Genomic DNA, 24,100 nt, shown 5'->3' on the forward strand with positions numbered 1-24,100 from the left:
GAAACCTTATCCCCCTACTCACTTGTGTTTACAAGCAAGGCTGAGGTGACTCAGCGATTGGAGGAGACAAGAAAAAAAGTAAAGGGCAGAAATGACATCACGAGTTAGCCTTAACTGTGGGCAAAAGACATGGCCCCCACCAGGAACAGAATTCTCGTCATTTACTATATAACATTCACTGAAATCAAAACGTGGACAGTACAATACATGTGTTATGTAAGTAGATCAAGTATTTATCTACTTATATGTTTTTTTTCCCCTGGCATAGTATGGCTGATCCTACTGCTTTAAAGGTAGTGGGTAGTATAAATATGTATATATAAGACCCACAATGAACAAAGAGTTAGTGTGCTGTTTTCTTTTGTAGGAAATTTTGATGGAGCACAAGGTACCTTACAGCGCTGTATAGTGCTGAACCCTGAGTGGGCTGACGCTCACCTACTCATGGCACAGATTCACCTGTCACAAGGACAGTATTCGGAGTGTTCGCTCTCTCTAGAGACTGGAGTCAGCCACAATTTCAAGGTGAATGTGAAAATGGGGAAAATTTTACATCAAAGTTATATTAACAATAAAATGGACCACAGGTAGTGTCTTTTAAGACCCTAGTAGAAATCTGCAAGCTGTCTTTTCCTTAACTTAAAGGGGTATTAAACATTATGCTTAATCTAAAAAAAAAAACACTTTAACCACCTCACCTCCAACAGTTTTTCCCCTTAAAAAAAAAAAAAAGCAATTTTCACCTGTCAGTGCTCCTTCCATTAATTCGCCTATAACTTTATTACTACTTATCACAACAAAACAATCTATATCTTTTTTTCACCACCAATTAGGCTTTCTTTGGGGGGGTACTTTTTGCTAAGAATCATTTTCATCTAACTGCGTTTTAACTGGAAAAAAATGAAAAAAAATATTTCTCCGTTTTCGGCCATTATAGTTTTAAAATAATGCTACCGTAATTAAAACCCACACATTTTATTTGCCCATTTGTCCTGGTTATTGCAACATTTAACATTTTTCCCTAGTAAAAAGTATGGCGCCAATATTTTATTTGGAAACTACTTGACCTAAGCCCGTTTAAAAACGGGCTCTAGGTCTTTTCACACTTCCACCACAGCCGCCAGTCAGTGCACATGCATGCGCACCCGTCCGCTGCACGTGCACCTGTCCGCCACGCACACATGCGTGCATCCATCCGCCTGGCTCCCTGGCCCCATCCTCCTTTCCCAACGGCTGTCTATGCTGTGCATATGCGCAGTAGCAAAAAACACGGACACGGGGACAGCTGGGCGCAGCGACACAGGGGTATTATTAGATAGGATAGGATAAAGGTGCATTTTTTCAGCTTTGCGTCCATCACTTATTACAAGCCCATAATTTAAAAAGTAACAGTAATATACTTTCTTGACATACATATTAAAAAAGTTCAGTCCCTAAGGTAACTATTTACATATTTTTTCTAATTGTATATATGTATATTTTTTTTACAAAAACATTTTGGGGGTAACTATTGGGGAGTGTGTGTGTGTGTGAGGGGGGGGGGGGGGGGTGTAAGCAGTTAACTTTAAATGTTAAAAAATGTCTTTTAATGAAAAAAAATGTTTGTAGATGTAATTTTACTATTTGACTACAAAATGTCCTCGTGCATTACTTTCCTATGTCTAGTAAGTATCTGTTTTTGTGAATGACGGCAGCATCTCATTGATGGCCGAGGTTATTCACACGGGGACTTAGATCAATGGCTGGGAACTGTGTTCCCATTCATTGATCTCCCGTCTAGCAATCGGCGGTGGCTACGAGCGCGGGGGGAGGGGCGAGCGGGAACAGGCGGCAGCAAGGGACGTAGTTCCATGTCCCGGGGGAGCAGAAGTGGGGGCAATGCAGGGTCGAAGATACTTGTCCCGAGGAGGAGAAGTGGTTAATGTGCTAATTAAAGTACTGTACTATTTATAAGACCTTGCCTTATAATGATTTTTTTTTTTATTGTTCAAGTGTAGATGGTTTACACTGTACATTTTCCACTAGTAATTTCTTGCCTTTGCAGGAAATATAGGAAGAGGCTGTTATCTTAATTATGCTGCTGATAAGTAATTACAGTCATTGCTCATTGGTGATGTTTTCATACTACAAAGCGGTGCCATTCCTGCTGAGTCCTAGAAAGATTCTATTGGGGTGGCCCTGCTCAACTCTCAATCCACAGTGCAGTAACTGTAATTATATCTTATCATCAGCACAATTAAGGTAACACCTTCTTCCTATATTGCCAGCAAAGGTAAGAAATAACCAATGTAAAATGTGCAGTGTAAAATGTTTTTAGTACACACTGATGCTTGACTGCAGCTTTGCACAGTTATCTTCCATGAATCTTCCAGTTGTAATGTCTTGTATGACTTGCATGTACTTTTTAAAATGTGACTTTAATCTGTCGGTAAAAGATATTTCAGTTTTGATCTTCATGATATAATTGGCTTAGGTGCGAGAACATCCACTTTATCATTTCATGAAAGCAAAAGTTTTGGAGGAGTCTGGGAATCGAGCTGAAGCCATCCAGATGCTGAGGATGGCCATGAGTCTCCCTGAGATGAAGAGAGGAGCAGCTAAGAGAAAAACAGGGACTCTCAGTATCAGTGACTGTGTATCCATATACCTGGAACTGGCCAAACTCCTTCGTCTGAATGGAGAGCAGGTGAGACATCTTTATAGTTTGACTTATTTGCTATTGCTCCAAATAAAAATATTCCTCAAAATACATTGCTTCTGATCAATTTAACTTTTATATCACTTTTCTCACCTTGTCTTTAGTACTTTTTTTTACCTGTTGGGTGCTTTAAAATAACCCTACAGTAAGGCACCCTGCCAGCATTAAAGATGTATTTAGATTGTTTAGCCTGTCTAATCCCCCCTCATTTGTGACTAATCACCACTGTAATTTGATCCTCCCCTGTGTCAGGGGAGATAAGATAATATGAAAGCACAGGATGTTAATCATGTCTGCTTCCATGAAAGCAGGAAGCAGACACACTGCAGATTTATTGCAGGATTTATATCAGCTGTAACACAGATGTTTTTCTTTAAAGGTTATTATGTTGTTACGTATGTTTTGGCGCAGAGAGGAAGATCTGAGTTCAGGTCCGCTTTAAAGGGACACTTAAGTCAAAAAAAAATAATGAGTTTTACTCACCCGGGGCTTCCAATAGCCCCCTGCAGCTGTCCGGTGCCATCGCCGTCTCCCCCCGATCCTCCTGGCCCTGCCGGCAGCCACTTCCTGTTTCGGTGACAGGAGCTGACAGGCTGGGGACGCGAGTGATTCTTCGCGTTCCTGGCCACAATAACGCCATCTATGCTGCTATAGCATATATCATATACCATATAGCAGCATAGAGGGTGCTAATGTGTCTGGGAACGTGAAGAATCACTCGCGTCCCCAGCCTGTCAGCTCCTGTCACCGAAACAGGAAGTGGCTGCCGGCGGGGCCAGGAGGATCGGAGGGAGACGGTAAGGGCACCGGACAGCTGCAGGGGGCTATTGGAAGCCCTAGGTGCGTAAAACTCATTTTTTTTTTGTTTGACTTAAGTGTCCCTTTAAATCAAAGGAAGAAAGCAGCAATGGGCACCTGCGATGATGTGGAAAAAAACTACTGTACAAATGAATAATAATAATCGTAATAACATTACGATTTATATTTCACTTTTTAATATGCAAAAAAAGAAAACCCGGTAGCATCCTTCAGAGATATTCTTTTCTATTGCTTGGTTTTTGTTTGTTTTTTTCAACATAAAATGATAAATAGCTTAATTTTATGATTCAATGAAGACATACATTGAAGAATATTCTTAAAGCACACCTGCACTTAAACCAAAATGGCTAACATTCCTATGACAACATATACTTACATATACCCCCTGTTATGATGCTTACGCTGCTCACTCTGCGCTCCCTAGATGTTTGCGCATGGATATACAGCTGGGAGTATATTGCATGTGGATACATCAGAAGTGCCACTCAAAAACACAGCCAGCTTCTCTTCCACTGGCTTCAGTCAGAGCCATGGATGGGGCAGAACGACTCAAAGGACTGGAGCCCAATCTTACAGGGGGACTTGTTAGTATTAGCACCCCATAATTCACACATTGTAATGTGCATATTAGTAATATTGGGATTAGTTTAGGTGTCCTTTAAAAACGGTGCTGTACCTTGTATGGGCACCATTACACTGCTTAGCTCGCAGGTATCAAACTCCAGTTCTTGTGGGCCATATCCATGCTAATGTTTAGGATGGACTGAGAAACGGAGAAATGCGTTCGACCTGATGAACCACACCTTTCCTAAATCAGCCATTAATTAATTAGAGCTGTGCCAAAAATGTGTCAGGACCTCGGCCCTTGAGGAATGGAGTTCGACATCCCTGGCTTATCTGGAGAATGCTTGAGGAACTAATGGAAGAAGCTAAGGTACTTCAACCAGTGGCATAGCAATAGGGGATGCAGAGGGACCAGCAGGACCCATCAAGGGCTCACTTTCAACTGCTGTATTAGCTCTTCATTTGTGCTATGCTGGTAGTGAATGATCACCTCTATATGTGCTGTACTGGTAATCCTTAAAGAGGAACTGTCGCAAAAATCTTAAAATTTAAAACACATACAAATAAGAAGTACATTTCTTACAGAGTAAAATGAGCCATAAATTACTTTTGTCCTATGTTGCTATCACTTACAGTAGGCAGTAGGAATCTGACATTACCAACCGGTTTTGGGTTAGTCCATCTCTTCATGGGGGATTCTCAGCATGGCCTTTATTCTTTATAAAGACATTGCCTGAAAAAGATTTATACAACGATGCTGGCCAGCCTCCCTACTCGCTGCACACTTATTTGGCAGTTGGACGGAGCAACTGCCATTCACTAAGTGCTTTTAAAAATAAAGGAAACCCTGAAAACCCCCCATTAGATGGGCTAGTCCAAAATCTGTTGGTAGTGTTATATTTCTACTACTTTCTGTAAGTGACAGCAACATAGGAGAAAAGTAATTTATGGCTCATTTTACTCTAGAATTAACATACTTCTTATTTGTATATGTTTACATGTATTTTAAATTTTAAGATTTTAGCGACAGCGGTCCTTTAAGAAACTGTTCTCCTCCTCCTGCTTACAGTTCTCTGCAGCTGTTTTTATAAGATTTTGGTGCTCCATATCAATTGCCTTAGAGGAGCCCAATGTAAAACTTGCACTATCTACATAGCTATACCACTGATGTCAGCCATTCATTTTATCCATTCCTTTATTTTTTTTTTAAGAATACATAACCAAATACATTTGTGTTTTGTATGTTTGTTTGGCATTCAGTCATACATTTGACTCCTTGGCCATTCTTTTAACCATGCCACACGTTCATGTGACATTTCAGCATGAAGCTACAAAGATAATACAAGATGCTATCATTGCTTTCCGTGGGACTCCAGAAGAAATTCGAATCATTGTGGCAAACGCAGAGATGTCCCTCAGTAAAGGTGACGTAGAGTCAGCCCTGATCATGCTGAGAGATGTGTCACCCAACCAGCCATACTACATCGAGGTCAAGCAAAAGATGGCTGAAATCTATCTTAGGAATCGAAAGGATAAGAAATTGTATATTGCCTGCTACAGGTAAGATTTCAATGGTAAATATAATTATATAAAATATAATTTCAGATATTATTTAACACATTCAAATTTTAGTTAGAAAATAAACATCCATCTTTCACCTGCATGCAAAAAGGGTGATATTTTACTATTGGGCTGTGGTAATTAATTCCGCTAGTATAATATTGATACATTCTACAGATATTGTACTAACACTAAACCTAGCCCTATTCTCACACAAGCCCTCCGCCTACCAGTGCCTAACCCTAACCGCCCCCCCCCCCCCCCACACACACACCCCCACGACGCCTAACCCCAACCAATGCCACCCAGATTTATGCCTTACCTTCACTGACCCCCCCCCATGCCTACCCCTAGTCGACCTGCACACATGCCTAACCCTAACCAACCCCCTACCCATGCCTAACCATCAAACCGACCCCCTCTAATCCGCCGATATCCGTGACACATTTGCAGCAATAACATTGCAATTCACATAAATATTGGACATCATGTAGGTTTGGACACCCGCCTTTTGAAGCCGCAGTTTGTTGTGCCTGCTATTTTATCAGGTTCCTCAGGCATGCAAAGTTCCCCTCATTGCTGCAATTAACATGGGCCTCTATGGGACCCCCAAAATCCCCTGGCGCCTCCGGAACCTACATATCCCATCACCAGTTTTTCCCTTTTTATTTCTTCAAATTATTATTGCAATTGTTTCTTTTGATCCACCATTTCTTCATCTCCTATTAGCTCATTTTCCTGAACGTAGTGCAGTGGTTAAAGAGGAGCTGTCAGCCATACTGTCTCAGAAAAAAACACTATATAAGTAGATAAATACTTGCTCTACTTTATATAACATATGTATTGCACTGTCCACGTTATGATTCCTGTGAAATGTATAAAGGAAAATCAGAGAATCCTATTCTAGACAGTTTCCATATTAACTGTGGCTATTTTGAAGCCAATCCTGATGTCATTTCCTGCCCTACTTTCCTCTGCCTGATTTGCCCGCCCTTCACTATAGAAAGTGCATTGTCTTAGCATTAGGGATGGCCCTGTCTAGGAGAACGCATGGTGTGTACCCAGCATATTACTTTTAGCCATAGATCCTGAACAAGCATGCAGCAGATCAGGTGTTTCTGTCATTATTGTCAGATCTGCCAAGATTATCTGCATGCTTGTTCCCGGTGCGTGAATCAGACACTAGTACAGTAACACAGATTAGCAAGGCTGCCAGGTTACTGGTATTGTTTAATACAAATAAATATGGCAGCCTCCATATTCTTCTCACTTCAGTTGTCCTTTAAAGGGAACCAGAGGTGAGAGGGATATGGAGGCTGCCATATTGTGTTCTTTGTAAACAATGCCAGTTGCCTGGCAGCACTGTTGAACTTCTGGCATAAGCAGTGTCCAAGTCAAAGCCCTAGAACAAGCATAAGGTTAATCCATTAAAACCTGAGTCAGAGTACCTGGTCTGCTGCAAGCTTGTTCAGGGTCTATGGCTAAAAATATTAGAGATATTGCATCAGGAGGACTGCCAGGCAACTGGTATTGTTTAAAAGGAAATAAATATGGCAGCCATCATAACCCCTTAACCTGGGGTTTCCTTTAAATCCACCATGCACTGTTATTAGCCATGCTCTTTATTCATTGTGGATTATTTTGTTGGTTAAACACTGACTGGGAAAATAACTCCCAAGTTTGTTTAAACCTTCCCCTCCCCTCCCTCCCCCTATACTCGCCTCCAAGAGTCTTCAACTGTTTCTCCACTCTGGGGACAACAGAAGTCGGTTGTTATTGGTCCAACATGATGGATCACCAATGGTGACATTTTAAGTTTAGGTACACGAAAGCTCTCAGTCCCTCTGAAGCACAAATACAAAACAACACAATAACATTTGTGAAGCGCTTTTCTCCCATAGGAAGAAAATGAAGAACATCCTTTTATATTGCCACTAGGCCTAAGGCCCGTTTAAAAAAGGGCGCTAGGCTGTGGCCGCAACCCCCCCCCCCACACACACACTGCTCTCTCTCTCTCTTTAATTAGCCTCCCACGCATCGCACGCGCCCATGCGCATGCCCACCGCTCGCGCACACGACTGCGCATGCCGCGCGCACACAGGCCCACCCCCTTCTGGACCAGTCCTCCTCTGCCGCGCGTCATTCCCCCCAGCTCTCTGCATTGTCTCTGCGTCCCTGCACATGCACAGAACTGAAAAAGCACTGACACAGGGACATGGGACGTAGGGACACTTGCCTATTATTAGGTAGGATAGGTGCTGTTAGCTACATTTCTACAAATATCTGTGAGGTTTAAAGAGAACCCGAGGTGGGTTTGAAGAATATTATCTGCATACAGAGGCTGAATCTGCCTATACAGCCCAGCCTCTGTTGCTATCCCAAACCCCCCTAAGGTCCCCCTGCACTCTGCAATCTCTCATAAATCACAGTCACGCTGCTGACAAACAGCTTGTCAGAGCTGGCTGTGTTTATCTCTACAGTTTCAGTCTGCTGCTCTCCCCGCCTCCTGCAGAACTCCAGTCCCCACCTGCATCCCTTCCCTCCCTGCTGATTGGAGGGAAGGGACGTGGGCAGGGACCGGAGCTATGCAGGAGGCGGGGGAGCAGCTGAGACTGACACTACAGATGTAAACACAGCCTCACAGCACGGCTGTGCTTTGTGAGGGATTGCAGAGTGAAGGGGGACCTTAGTGGGGTTTGGGATAGCAACAGAGGCTGGGCTGTATAGGCAGATCCAGCCTCTGTATGCAGATAACATTCTTTAAACACATCTCGGGTTCTCTTTAAGAATGGCAAAGACATAGGTTCCTTACCATGATTGAAAGGTACAACAATGTGTAAATAATGGATTTTTTTCCTTCTAACAGAGAGCTGAGTGAGAAGTTGCCTGGCCCTGAGACAAGTCTTCTTCTGGGAGACGCCTACATGAATATTCAGGAGGTATGGCCTTTAGCCAGGTTGGAAAAGGTGACATTGTTTTAGGCCCGGACCGTTTCACATGGTCATCAGGGTGCGGTGACAACAAGTGAGCAAAAAAGCATTTGGCTTCCTTCAGCAGCGCTCAATGGGAAACGAAGGTACCGTTGTTAAAAACAATCCACTTCCATTCATATGAACGAAAGCATCGGTTGATCCCTTCAAGCGTCACTTTCGCCGCCCTCTGGAAAGAACACAATTACCTCCCCATAGTATCTGTCTTAACCAGCCCTTAAGCCTCCTACACACTGAGGCATTCCTGTTGCTCAGCAGGGATCGGTACTCGATCCCTCGGGCGACCGTGCAGATGCCGTAGAGATGCGTCACTAGCCTCCAGGCTAGCGACCCATCTATTGCTATGGAGGGGGGCAGAGGGACAATGAGCGGCAAGTGACTGAGCAGTTTACCGCGAGCATGAGAAGAGTAATGCGATTGGGCAGTGCTCAAGCGTTGGGGATCACTAAAGATTAGACATGTCATATCTTTAGCAGACGTCAAGCAGCCGTCAATGTACACAGGCTGGTTTCTTTTCAAGATTCTCGGCTGAGGTGGTCTTAATCGTCCGCCACTGCCGAGTTCAAACCAGCGCCCGTACATAGCATTACTTGGCGGTCCTTAAAGAGAAATTGTCGCGAAAATCTTAGAATTTAAAACGCATACAAATAAGAAGTACATTTCTCCCAGAGTAAAATGAGCCATAAAATACCTTTCTCATATGTTGCTGTCACTTACAGTAGGTAGTATAAATGTGATATTACTGACAGATTTTGGACTAGCCCATCTTCTCATAGTGGGGTTATCAGGGTTTTCTTTATTTTTAAAAGCATTTAGTGAATGGTAGTTTCTCCGTTCAACTGCCAAAATAGTGAGCAGGGAGGCTGTCCAGCAGCTTTGTATTAATCATTTTCAGAGAATGTCTTTATAAAGAATAAAGGCCATGCTGAGAATCCCCCATGAAGAGATGGACTAGTCCAAAACCTGTTGATAATGTCACATTTCTACTACTTACTGTAAGTGACGGCAACATGGGAGAGAAGTAATTTATGGCTCATTTTACTCTCGGAGAAATGTACTTCTTATTTGTATGTGTTTAAAATGTTAAGATTTTCACGACCGTTCCTCTTTAAGGGTCAGCCAAGTGTCACTTTGAATTTACAAGCACCTTCATGTGTTAAGCGCCATACACATGAATGATAAAACAGTCAGCTAAGAATCTTCTAAAAAAAGCGTCCCAGCGACGTTAAAAAATAAAGATTATCCTCCATGTAGACTGATCCATCCTGGCGGATTGGCTCAGTCCAGGGCCGGAGCTACTATAGAAAAAAATAGGCAATTGCCCCAGAGCCTGTAGGGGCTTCCAAGGTGTCCATCCCCATCTTAACTGTTGCTCTCCAGGGACTCTGCAGAGTCTGTTAAGTTGGGAGGTGATTGGGGGAGGGTCAGCAGTCAGTTCAGGGGCCCAGGAGGGAAATTTGACTGTAACAAAGAGCCTCTTATGACGTTTTTTGGTTGGGGGGGTGTCTGTTGGGGGCCCCCCCAGGCTAATTTTGCCCTAGGGCCCAATTGTTACTGGCTCAGTCAATATGTGCTGTTAGTTGTTTGAACCAAATGATAACAAATGTTCGATCCATACAAAGTACTAACATGTGCCAAATTTTGCACTTCCAGGCCCTCATTTTCACAATCCTGCTTACAATCAAAATGGCGTACTGTCGTTGTGCCATGCTGAATTCAAATGTCCGCTGCCATTGTTTCCGATGACCGCGGTCTAGCGTGTGCACAGTTTTAATTCTATGCTAAGGATTCTTTATCAAGCGCTTGCTATTAAAGCAATTGTCTATTGAAGCTGCAGAAGGGTTGCTGTTGTGAAATCTTTGTTACCTTTTCTGCTCTTTCTGAAGTGAACTGGTCTTATATAAATGTGTGTTTTTATCTAGCCAGAGAAAGCTTTGGAGGTTTATGAACAAGCGCAAAGAAAGAAGCCAAACGATGCAACACTGACAAGCCGGGTTGGAATGTCTCTTGTTAAAACTCATCAATATAAAAAGGTATAAAATACCTCCAAACCAAGGTACTACTAATGAATTAGTACAAGTTGCAAATCACAAATAAATCTCCCAAAAACATCTCATTTTTACATGAAAGATCAATGATAGGGCCCCCTAGCATACAATACGATGCCTTCCTTTGAGTAGTAACATTAAGAATTTTAAGCAGCAGCAATCCCCTTTATGTAAACATCCACATAGCCAATAGCCTAAAAACAGAATTCAGTGTGGATAATTAGGAAAAAGAAACAAGGGACTTATCACTGGCACATTTAGCCGGGGGTTACAGAAGAATACCCCCTTGAGACTCATGTACCTTTAAAAAAATTCCATGAAATCACTGAAGCGGGCAAGCTGGTAAATATACAGAGGCTTGCCTCTGGCAGGGTCTGTGGGAAAAACTCAGCTCTCCCACCATTATAAAGACTGATGTGGGTAGCTACACAAGGTATTTCACAAGTTGAAAAGTTTTTGACAGTCCCTAGACTACAGGAGGGCTGCTTTCTGACTTGTGTGAGAGACTGACAGTGACAGGAGTCCTATTACAGGCAAGTAGCCTCTGTGTGATGTGGGACTGCAGTACAGATACGCTCTCTGCTCTATCTCCGTCTCTCCACTCCTCCTCTCTCCCTCATTCACCCTTGTTTTCCCCCTTCCCCTAGTGCTAGCTGGATGTGTCTGTGCTGCCATGAATTGCACCTTTGTGACAAAAAGTGTGTCTTCTGATATGAACATTAAATGTGGAGATATGTTTGCTTTCTATGCTGTGTTGTAAAGTTAGGTGTTAAAAGGCCCAGCACAACTGCAAGGGTTTGTTTGTCTATTCATTGCTGAAGATACTCTTTATAGATGGCAGTTGGTATTTGGTATTGCTTGGGGTCTCATTCACACCATGTGCGGTGAGTCATGATAGACGGTGTGTCTGTAGACTTTCATGCTACCTGCATTGCAGGCATCATGTGTACACCAGGCAGCGGTGAGTCATGATAGACGGTGTGTCTGTAGACTTTCATGCTACCTGCATTGCAGGCATCATGTGTACACCAGGCAGCGGTGAGTCATGATAGACGGTGTGTCTGTAGACTTTCATGCTACCAGCATTGCAGGCATTATGTGTACACCACACATAATGCCTGCAATGCAGGTAGCATGAAAGTCTATAGACTTTCATGTTACCATTCAAACTACAGTTTGCGTTCCCGTGTGCTGCGTTATAACTTAGCCGGGAACATCATCGCAAACGACGTATGCATTGTCATGCATTTTTTTTCAATAGAATGGAAGCTGCTGACCTATGCGATTTAGCACATTGCAATGCATGTAGGAAATTGCGTTCATGCATGTGTTGCGTAGTGTGAATGAGCACTTTGTATCACTTGGAAAGTTTTGTAAAAACTGGGTACTAGCGGTTCCTTTTACAGAGGAACAGGTCTTTTGGTGCCAAATTATTTTGTCCCTTTTCAAGCCTTGGAACTGATGTACTGATCTGTATACTGACAATATATGTACCCTTCTAGGCATCAGCCTATGACAGCCGATCGCTCCTGAGCCTCCCAGGGGGACAGCCAAATGACACGGCTGTCCCCAGTTCAGCGCTGTCATAGATCACAGTGCTGTACAATGTAAATAGATGGTGGTTTCGGCGTCTAATTACAGTTCGGAACTGCGATCGCCCGCTGGGAGACGTGCATCGGCGAGCGCGATCTCCTACAAAACACTCCCCCAGGACTTCACGCCAATTGGCATGGAGCAGTCGGCAAGCGGTTAAACACGAGTGAGTGTGCTGTACCTTTAACCCATTTTCCTGTGTACAAAGACTGGCACCATGGTAAATACTTTCTTTATATTCATCCTGGGTTATCGTCCATCTTAAAGGACTCCCAGTCTGTGTGTCCCTTGTGCAGGTCCGCTGTGCTCCACAGTCCCACTCTCAGTAATACTTTTGCTACCTTGGAAATCCTTTAAAGTGTACCTGATATTAGAAGAATTAAAAATATGCATACCTGGGCTTCCTCCAGCCCCCTTCAGGCTCATTGGTCCCTCGCTGCCGTCCTCTGCTGCCTGGATCTTGAGTTAGGCGGCCTGGTAATTCGGCCAGTCAGCACAGGTGCAGACCACCTGCGCATACTCCCCCATTGTGCTCCTGTCACCGGCAGCATTCTGCATCTGCACAAGGCGCCTGGCCGAGCTGCGCATGTGACTAGCTGAGTAACAGGGCCACCTAGCGCAGGATCCAGGCAGCAGAAGAGGATGGTGAGGGACTTATGACACCGAAGGGGACTGGAGGAAGCCCCAGGTATGTATATATTTTTTTATTTCTTCTGATCTCAGGTTTACTTTAAGTTCACTTCTACATGAAAAACGCAATTGCTCTGAAATTGCTTCAAAAATTGCAAATGCTCAAGTAATTGTAATCCCTGCAAGAATCGTTTCAAAATCGCTCCCAAAATTAAAATCACTGAAAAAATTACTTATTTTTTTCTCGCTTCTGAAATCAGGGACTGCAGGCTCAAACAAGTACCGGTACATTCTCCTGCCTGTGTAATCATTATTTGGGGAGGCAATGATTAATATAAATTTTAATCAATGAAGAATCACTTTTTATTTGAGAAACTCCGTTTAACGCGGCTTAATAACCCTCTCCCTGCCACAGTCGCCTGTTGCAGTACAAAGCTATGGAGCTTCTCTCTCATGCCATTCCTGCCTGTGACTCCTCTACCCTGCACCGCACTCCATCTGCAACGGCAGCTGTACAATTACTTGGGCCCCCCAGCAAAACTTGGGGCTCCCCACATTCACAACACTTCCCTTGTTTCCCCTTGGTCAGGCCCGGATTTATATCACAGGAGCCTATAGGCACCATAGGCCTCCATGAACATACAAACCCCGCCGATTGCACCACAAGTGTACTGGCTGGCCCAGCTGTCACTCCTCTCTTACTTCCCTTGCCCATCATAGGTAGCTACAGGTGCCCCTTAGCATTAGGTAGCCAGAGGTACCCTCAGTATTATGTAGCTAGACAGGGGCAAATCCAGGATTTTCAAGGGGGGGATTCCTGAAAGCGGCATGTAGGCGTGACCAAAAAATGATGTGCGTGGAGCCAAATACTAGCAGTTTCTAGGCTAAATTGCACCCAGGGCGAGGGCGTAAAATGCGCCCCAATGTGGAGACAGGCATAGGTGCCCACAGTATAGGTAGACAGCCCAGTATAGGTAGCCCATATAGTTGCCCCCATTATAGGTTAGATAGGTATATGTCCGCAGTATAGGTTATATAGGTATATGCCCCAGTATAGATTAGATAGGTATATGCCCCAGTATAGATTAGATAGGTATATGCCCCAGTATAGATTAGATAGGTATATGCCCCAGTATAGATTAGATAGGTATATGCCCCAGTATAGATTAGATAGGTATATGCCCCAGTATAGATTAGATAGGTATATGGCTCCAGTATAGGTTAGATAGGTATATGGCTCCAGTATAGGTTAGATAGGTATATGGCTCCAGTATAGGTTAGATAGGTATATGGCTCCAGTATAGGTTAGATAGGTATATGGCTCCAGTATAGGTTAGATAGGTACAGTATATGCCCCCAGTATAGATTAAATAGGTATATGCCCCCAGTATAGATTATATAGGTATATGCCCCCCAGTATAGATTATATAGGTATATGTCCCCCAGTATACGTTTGATAGGTATATGCCCCCCAGTATAGATTAGATAGGTATATGCCCCCCAGTATAGATTAGATAGGTATATGTCCCCCAGTATAGATTAGATAGGTATATGTCCCCCAGTATAGATTAGATAGGTATATGTCCCCCAGTATAGGTTAGATAGTTATATGTCCCCCAGTATAGGTTAGATAGTTATATGCCCCAGTATAGATTAGCTAGGTATATGTTCCCCAGTATAGGTTAGATAAGTATATGCCCCCCAGTATAGGTTAGATAGGTATATGCCCCCCACTATAGATTAGATAGGTATATGCCCCCCAGTATAGATTAGATAGGTATATGTCCCCCAGTATAGATTAGATAGGTATATGTCCCCCAGTATAGGTTAGATAGTTATATGCCCCAGTATAGATTATCTAGGTATATGTCCCCCAGTATAGGTTAGATAGTTATATGCCCCAGTATAGATTATCTAGGTATATGTCCCCCAGTATAGGTTAGATAGTTATATGCCCCAGTATAGATTATCTAGGTAAATGCCCCAGTATAGATTAGCTAGGTAAATGCCCCAGTATAGATTAGCTAGGTATATGCCCCAGTATAGATTAGATAGGTATATGCCCCAGTATAGGTTAGATAGGTATATTTTTCTTTTTTCTCCTCTTTTTGTGAGTGCACTCAAATTTGCTGCTTGAACTGTAACCCGCCTGTATATACAGGACTTCCTAGCATATATAAATACATATAGATAGCTCAGCAGATCCACTGGCATTCAGTCTATTAAAACGTTACAGATAAAATTCAAACAGTGTAGTTCCACCCCTAGTTAAACATACAAATTGCAAACATGACAAAGTGGGGCTTTAAATGAACCAATATTCGTCTTATTTATTTCTTCATATCAAAAGGTCTTCATAACGGATACACAGGTAGACATAACTTCCAGAACTCTCAGTAAAACCACAACGACTGCCTGACACGTGTTTCACGATCAAAGATCGCTTCCTCAGAGGCATACAGTATACATGTATATCTGTCAAAAAACATATACAATAAAGAATTTTTATGTTACATACCAATTCTAGGCGTATGTGCATCGCGGGGTACAGGTAGAAAGTAAAAAAGTAGAGCAATCTTACCACTGGAGTCCAAAAAACGAACCCAGACCACAATCTGAAAGAATTACAATTTCCATCAAAGCTCATATGGAGGAGGACGGCCAGTCAGACCTCACCAGTGAACACCATGTGTATAGCTAGTAATCTCCACACCAGCAGCTATCCTACAAAGTGCAAAAGTGCAGCTAACCCCATATGTGTATCTCACAGCTCATGTCCCTGTACCTATGACACACATATGTTAGAACACCCATGTGTAGTCTTCATGTATATCAACGCAGCTTACAAAGTTGCTGCGATCCACATTTTATCTCCTGAGAAATCCCAGGGATAGATGTGTAACATCTCATGTATACATGGGTAATGAAAAAGGTGAAAAAACACTATAAGCGCCTGAAAAGGTGAAAGAGAGAATAGAGATATAGCCATGTATATAGATACATGCAGTGAGTAAGTCCAGATATATATATGGGCCAGCTGAACTATAAGGCCACACATATCCATGTATAGACAAAGAGCAGGGAAAGCTACAATGCATGTATAAAGATAGAATAAGATCAAATGTCCAGAATATAAAGTGCCACCCCTAAAGAAAACATCCCCAAAGGAATACCATAGAGCATAAATAAATACCTGTAGAGATATGAAGATAAACACATGGACCAAAGTCCAGAGATAACCAGCGTCCGTCTCAGTGCGGATGTGTAGTGTAAGAAACCGTATGTGATCAAGATAAACCATCCATCCACCAATAGGGAGAGCCCAAGAAGTGACACGTGAAAGAGGAAGTGGAGACATGGGTGCCAGCACGCCGCAGTGGAACGCACGCACATGGATCCGTGGAGTGTGCGGAAGTGTAGGATCCCCGCGCTCTCCAGACTACAACTTCCGGATCACGGGGGCTACAACGTCATAGACGCCGATAGAGTACGGCGGCCCCACACACGCGCACATAGGCCACGTGTACGCGCATGCGTAATACAAGCTCCCATGAAATGCAGTAAATATGGGCATACATACACCCCCTACTGAAAGAATAGGGAAATAGCACCCATAGTGCAAGTAATGCATACCATAGAACCTAACGTGAAACTAAATGGAGGAATACTGTGATGTAACACCATCTACAGGCCAAATGCTAAAAAGACAGTAGATGATAAATTAAAAGATCCTCTCCCATCACCCATCAAATACGTGCCCAAACAGCCTGCAACAGTAGAAATTAGATATGCATCCCATGCCCAGGTGCAAATCCTGTACCTCCTCCTAACCTACACTAAGGGAAAACTCACAGCTAAAGAAATTACTTATATTATAAAAAGACTAGCCAGGTAAGGTGCCACATAGGTGGTACACACCCCCCGGTACCAAGAATGTATAAAGATTACACCACAACCCCTCCACACAGAAAATTAAGGGGAAGCCCCAACCCCGCGATATGCATATCCTGTACATTTCAAATACACATAACCCTATAAAAACATCTTATAACTGATATGATCATTGAGCCCCGGTTTTTCTTCTGCCTTAAGTTCCCATATCCATCTGGCCTCCATCTGATATAATTTCCTATCTATATCTCCCCCTCTAAGATTCGGGTGGATCCTATCTAATACTGCAAATTTTATATACCTTCTATTTCCTTCATGAGCTTCAATGAGGTGCTTAGCTATCGCAGATTTTTCACCTTTTTTGCCTGTATCATACATATGTTCATATATTCTGTCCTTTAATTCTCTCTTGGTTTTCCCAATATAAAAGGCATTGCATCTACAGACCGCTATATAAATAACAGCTGGAGTGCTGCAGTTGGCATAGTGTCTAAGTTTAATGGATCTCTCTCTAGCTTTCACTTCCAAATTTTGACCTCTATGTACATACTGACAATAAGGGCAACCCCCACATCCATATGTACCCCTCGTTTTACATGGTTCCCCACGTACTTTTCCTGTATAATGACTATTCATGATCTGGGCCCCTATTGTGCGGGATCTTTTAAACACTATGCGTGGATATTTGGGCACCGCCTTTCCCAACATTTTGTCCTGTTTTAAGACCGGCCAGTATTTATTAAGTGTTTGTTTAATAATCTGATGTTCCCCACAGTATGTTGTGATCATAGATAGGGCATACTCATTGTTGTTTTGTATATTTTTTCTATCCACCCTTTTTCCATGTAGTAGTTTTTTTCTTTCTTGACCCAAAGCCCTATTATAGGCTCGTTTTAGACATTTTTTTGAGTACCCTCTCTGTAGGAGTCTCTTTTGTAATTGTTTGGCTTCACTGTAAAAATGGTTTATGTCCGTACACTTCCTTCTTATTCTGAGATATTGTGAGTACCGGATGCTATTAATGGTGTTCTCAGGGTGTGCACTATCGGCTCTGAGAATAGAGTTAGTGGCCGTAGGTTTGCGATATAACGTGGTGGATAGGGTACCTTTACTATCTTTCATGATTTTTAAATCCAGGAATTCAAGTTCTGTATAGCTATATGAGTAAGTGAACTTTAGATTCCATTCATTGATGTTCAGCCATGCGACAAATTCCTGTAATTCTTGTTTAGTCCCCTCCCACACAAAGAACACGTCATCTATAAATCTGTGCCAGGTGGTGATAAGGTGTATATAGTCATACCCCTCCTCTGAGAAAATCTGCTCTTCCCATCCCCCCAGGTACAGGTTAGCATACGACGGGGCACACGTGGTCCCCATCGCCGCTCCCTGCACCTGGAGGTAATGGGACCCCCCAAACACAAACACATTGTGAGTCAATAGAAAATAAAGTGACTCCACAATGAAGGCATTAAGTTCTTTGAATTCATTCCCCATTTTGTCAAGGAATCTTTGTACAACCTGAATCCCCTTATTGTGTGGGATGCTACTATATAGTGCCTCCACATCAAGTGACACAAGCATACTCTGCTCCGGGACATGAATTTCATCTAATATAGTAAGTAGGTGGGAACTATCTCTCACATAAGATGGTAAGGTTATTACGTGGGGCATTAAATGAACATCTATAAATTTACTAACGTTTTCTGTCAGGGATCCATGGCCTGCCACAATGGGGCGGCCTGGTGGGTCACTCAAAGATTTGTGCACTTTGGGTGTGCAATAGAAAGTGGGCGTGCTCGGATATTCTACTGTCAGGAAGTTAAATATTTTTTCTTCAATGAGTCCATCCAACTTCGCCTTACAGAGGATATCATCTAATTCACGTTTGAAGTGGACCAGTATCTCACCGTTCACTTTTTTATAATTGTCTCTATTCCGGAGCAATTTCATACAGATCCTTTCGTAATGATCATTATCCATCACAACAATATTGCCTCCTTTGTCAGAAGGTTTTATGGTCAGGTGATTCATCCTCTTAATTTCATCTAAGGCCAAACTTTCTAAAGTGCTCATATTGGAGATGGTCATGCTTTTCTTAGTTTTTTTGATGATATCCTCCATCACTATTTTGATGAACACATTAATGCTAGTACAGTTGCTCATATTGGGAAAATATTTGGACCTTATTTTTAATTTAGAGTAGTCATATTGAATCGGATTCTGACCTGGCATATTTTCAGCCAGGAGTTCCTCCAAGTCAATATATGCCTGAATATCAACACTATCCCAATCTGCAGGATATTCTGTATCCTGTCCTTTCTCAAACATAGCTTTAAGGTATATTTTTCGCAAAAATAATTGTAGATCGATCATCACAGCAAAGAAGTTTATTTTATTAGTGGGACAGAAGTTCAAACCTTTTTTCAGAACATTGATCTGTGGTACAGTGAATTGCTGATCAGTCAGATTAATTATTTGCATATCAATATCATGATCAGTCTCAACATTGTCTCTACCTTCACCAGGAGAGGATTCAGAATCTATCTGAGCTATACTATTTTGGGGTAGAATTGCTCCATCATCATTTTTTTGATTGGCTGTCCCTCCATTCTTGTGTCTTCTGGCTCCAAAAAACTAGCACCTGCTTCATGGACTGTATTATGTCTCTCAGTTCTATCTATTTCTTTTCTCTTGGAAGTCTGAGATTTTTGTTGTCTATGATCTGGTCTAAACGATCTGTAGCTGGAGACACTAGACCAGCTACTGGCCATGGATGCGTCAGGTTGTTGCATCTTTTTCCCAGATCTCTGTGGTGTGCTAATGGCGGGTTTATGATATCTAGATGTTTGCGTCTGTTTCCATCTGTATGCTACCCCTCTATGAAACGCATTTCTATCTCTGTTTAACTTGTGTTCTTTTTTGCTAACGATCTCCTGGTTTAGCTTTTCTATGTATTCCTTAATCTCCTTGTCCTTTTGCAGAAAAATAGGATCTTCTTTAAAAGGTGCTAATTTACTACCCAAAGTTGAGATATCATTTGTAACTACTTTCAATCTAGCTTCATATACATTTTTCATTAGTACCATCATATTGACCGAGCATTCTTTTAAGTTCTGTTCCCAATCTTGTTTAAATTCAGGGCTCAGACCTATATCATTGGGAAAAATCTGCACTCTCATTCCAAAAGGGTTAATCTTTTCTTCTAAGTATATATTGAAATATACCACATTCCATTCCAATCTAGCTTCATATACATTTTTCATTAGTACCATCATATTGACCGAGCATTCTTTTAAGTTCTGTTCCCAATCTTGTTTAAATTCAGGGCTCAGACCTATATCATTGGGAAAAATCTGCACTCTCATTCCAAAAGGGTTAATCTTTTCTTCTAAGTATATATTGAAATATACCACATTCCACCACATATGTGACTTATTGATAAGCAGTTTTTTCAGATCATACATCATCTGTACAATATCTTTATGTTCTTTGGTATCTGTTACTGAGAATCTGTTAACTTGTGTCTTGGCCACCATGCCTGTCCAAAATTCTGAATTGTAATCCATAGTTTCAACAAATGTAAGAAAAATTGTACTATACAGTACATACGGGTATTTCCTACCCAAATAACTTTATATAACACGTTACAGATAAAATTCAAACAGTGTAGTTCCACCCCTAGTTAAACATACAAATTGCAAACATGACAAAGTGGGGCTTTAAATGAACCAATATTCGTCTTATTTATTTCTTCATATCAAAAGGTCTTCATAACGGATACACAGGTAGACATAACTTCCAGAACTCTCAGTAAAACCACAACGACTGCCTGACACGTGTTTCACGATCAAAGATCGCTTCCTCAGAGGCATACAGTATACATGTATATCTGTCAAAAAACATATACAATAAAGAATTTTTATGTTACATACCAATTCTAGGCGTATGTGCATCGCGGGGTACAGGTAGAAAGTAAAAAAGTAGAGCAATCTTACCACTGGAGTCCAAAAAACGAACCCAGACCACAATCTGAAAGAATTACAATTTCCATCAAAGCTCATATGGAGGAGGACGGCCAGTCAGACCTCACCAGTGAACACCATGTGTATAGCTAGTAATCTCCACACCAGCAGCTATCCTACAAAGTGCAAAAGTGCAGCTAACCCCATATGTGTATCTCACAGCTCATGTCCCTGTACCTATGACACACATATGTTAGAACACCCATGTGTAGTCTTCATGTATATCAACGCAGCTTACAAAGTTGCTGCGATCCACATTTTATCTCCTGAGAAATCCCAGGGATAGATGTGTAACATCTCATGTATACATGGGTAATGAAAAAGGTGAAAAAACACTATAAGCGCCTGAAAAGGTGAAAGAGAGAATAGAGATATAGCCATGTATATAGATACATGCAGTGAGTAAGTCCAGATATATATATGGGCCAGCTGAACTATAAGGCCACACATATCCATGTATAGACAAAGAGCAGGGAAAGCTACAATGCATGTATAAAGATAGAATAAGATCAAATGTCAAGAATATAAAGTGCCACCCCTAAAGAAAACATCCCCAAAGGAATACCATAGAGCATAAATAAATACCTGTAGAGATATGAAGATAAACACATGGACCAAAGTCCAGAGATAACCAGCGTCCGTCTCAGTGCGGATGTGTAGTGTAAGAAACCGTATGTGATCAAGATAAACCATCCATCCACCAATAGGGAGAGCCCAAGAAGTGACACGTGAAAGAGGAAGTGGAGACATGGGTGCCAGCACGCCGCAGTGGAACGCACGCACATGGATCCGTGGAGTGTGCGGAAGTGTAGGATCCCCGCGCTCTCCAGACTACAACTTCCGGATCACGGGGGCTACAACGTCATAGACGCCGATAGAGTACGGCGGCCCCACACACGCGCACATAGGCCACGTGTACGCGCATGCGTAATACAAGCTCCCATGAAATGCAGTAAATATGGGCATACATACACCCCCTACTGAAAGAATAGGGAAATAGCACCCATAGTGCAAGTAATGCATACCATAGAACCTAACGTGAAACTAAATGGAGGAATACTGTGATGTAACACCATCTACAGGCCAAATGCTAAAAAGACAGTAGATGATAAATTAAAAGATCCTCTCCCATCACCCATCAAATACGTGCCCAAACAGCCTGCAACAGTAGAAATTAGATATGCATCCCATGCCCAGGTGCAAATCCTGTACCTCCTCCTAACCTACACTAAGGGAAAACTCACAGCTAAAGAAATTACTTATATTATAAAAAGACTAGCCAGGTAAGGTGCCACATAGGTGGTACACACCCCCCGGTACCAAGAATGTATAAAGATTACACCACAACCCCTCCACACAGAAAATTAAGGGGAAGCCCCAACCCCGCGATATGCATATCCTGTACATTTCAAATACACATAACCCTATAAAAACATCTTATAACTGATATGATCATTGAGCCCCGGTTTTTCTTCTGCCTTAAGTTCCCATATCCATCTGGCCTCCATCTGATATAATTTCCTATCTATATCTCCCCCTCTAAGATTCGGGTGGATCCTATCTAATACTGCAAATTTTATATACCTTCTATTTCCTTCATGAGCTTCAATGAGGTGCTTAGCTATCGCAGATTTTTCACCTTTTTTGCCTGTATCATACATATGTTCATATATTCTGTCCTTTAATTCTCTCTTGGTTTTCCCAATATAAAAGGCATTGCATCTACAGACCGCTATATAAATAACAGCTGGAGTGCTGCAGTTGGCATAGTGTCTAGGTTTAATGGATCTCTCTCTAGCTTTCACTTCCAAATTTTGACCTCTATGTACATACTGACAATAAGGGCAACCCCCACATCCATATGTACCCCTCGTTTTACATGGTTCCCCACGTACTTTTCCTGTATAATGACTATTCATGATCTGGGCCCCTATTGTGCGGGATCTTTTAAACACTATGCGTGGATATTTGGGCACCGCCTTTCCCAACATTTTGTCCTGTTTTAAGACCGGCCAGTATTTATTAAGTGTTTGTTTAATAATCTGATGTTCCCCACAGTATGTTGTGATCATAGATAGGGCATACTCATTGTTGTTTTGTATATTTTTTCTATCCACCCTTTTTCCATGTAGTAGTTTTTTTCTTTCTTGACCCAAAGCCCTATTATAGGCTCGTTTTAGACATTTTTTTGAGTACCCTCTCTGTAGGAGTCTCTTTTGTAATTGTTTGGCTTCACTGTAAAAATGGTTTATGTCCGTACACTTCCTTCTTATTCTGAGATATTGTGAGTACCGGATGCTATTAATGGTGTTCTCAGGGTGTGCACTATCGGCTCTGAGAATAGAGTTAGTGGCCGTAGGTTTGCGATATAACGTGGTGGATAGGGTACCTTTACTATCTTTCATGATTTTTAAATCCAGGAATTCAAGTTCTGTATAGCTATATGAGTAAGTGAACTTTAGATTCCATTCATTGATGTTCAGCCATGCGACAAATTCCTGTAATTCTTGTTTAGTCCCCTCCCACACAAAGAACACGTCATCTATAAATCTGTGCCAGGTGGTGATAAGGTGTATATAGTCATACCCCTCCTCTGAGAAAATCTGCTCTTCCCATCCCCCCAGGTACAGGTTAGCATACGACGGGGCACACGTGGTCCCCATCGCCGCTCCCTGCACCTGGAGGTAATGGGACCCCCCAAACACAAACACATTGTGAGTCAATAGAAAATAAAGTGACTCCACAATGAAGGCATTAAGTTCTTTGAATTCATTCCCCATTTTGTCAAGGAATCTTTGTACAACCTGAATCCCCTTATTGTGTGGGATGCTACTATATAGTGCCTCCACATCAAGTGACACAAGCATACTCTGCTCCGGGACATGAATTTCATCTAATATAGTAAGTAGGTGGGAACTATCTCTCACATAAGATGGTAAGGTTATTACGTGGGGCATTAAATGAACATCTATAAATTTACTAACGTTTTCTGTCAGGGATCCATGGCCTGCCACAATGGGGCGGCCTGGTGGGTCACTCAAAGATTTGTGCACTTTGGGTGTGCAATAGAAAGTGGGCGTGCTCGGATATTCTACTGTCAGGAAGTTAAATATTTTTTCTTCAATGAGTCCATCCAACTTCGCCTTACAGAGGATATCATCTAATTCACGTTTGAAGTGGACCAGTATCTCACCGTTCACTTTTTTATAATTGTCTCTATTCCGGAGCAATTTCATACAGATCCTTTCGTAATGATCATTATCCATCACAACAATATTGCCT

The 24,100-nt window shown here is 42.1% G+C and overlaps 1 protein-coding gene across 2 annotated transcripts in view; it reads left to right on the forward strand.

The window, feature by feature from the left end:
- Positions 1-24,100, forward strand: part of TTC21A (tetratricopeptide repeat domain 21A) — a 151,205-nt gene that overhangs the window by 50,336 nt on the left and 76,769 nt on the right. For both annotated transcript variants that reach the window (XM_068235931.1, XM_068235930.1), the window contains 5 exons: positions 368-525; positions 2,474-2,686; positions 5,403-5,641; positions 8,508-8,580; positions 10,554-10,664. In XM_068235931.1, the coding sequence (XP_068092032.1) occupies positions 368-525; positions 2,474-2,686; positions 5,403-5,641; positions 8,508-8,580; positions 10,554-10,664 (794 nt within the window). The remainder of the gene's footprint in view (positions 1-367; positions 526-2,473; positions 2,687-5,402; positions 5,642-8,507; positions 8,581-10,553; positions 10,665-24,100) is intronic.

This window comes from Hyperolius riggenbachi, chromosome 5, assembly GCF_040937935.1.
Source record: "Hyperolius riggenbachi isolate aHypRig1 chromosome 5, aHypRig1.pri, whole genome shotgun sequence".
Taxonomy (NCBI): Eukaryota; Metazoa; Chordata; class Amphibia; order Anura; family Hyperoliidae; genus Hyperolius; species Hyperolius riggenbachi.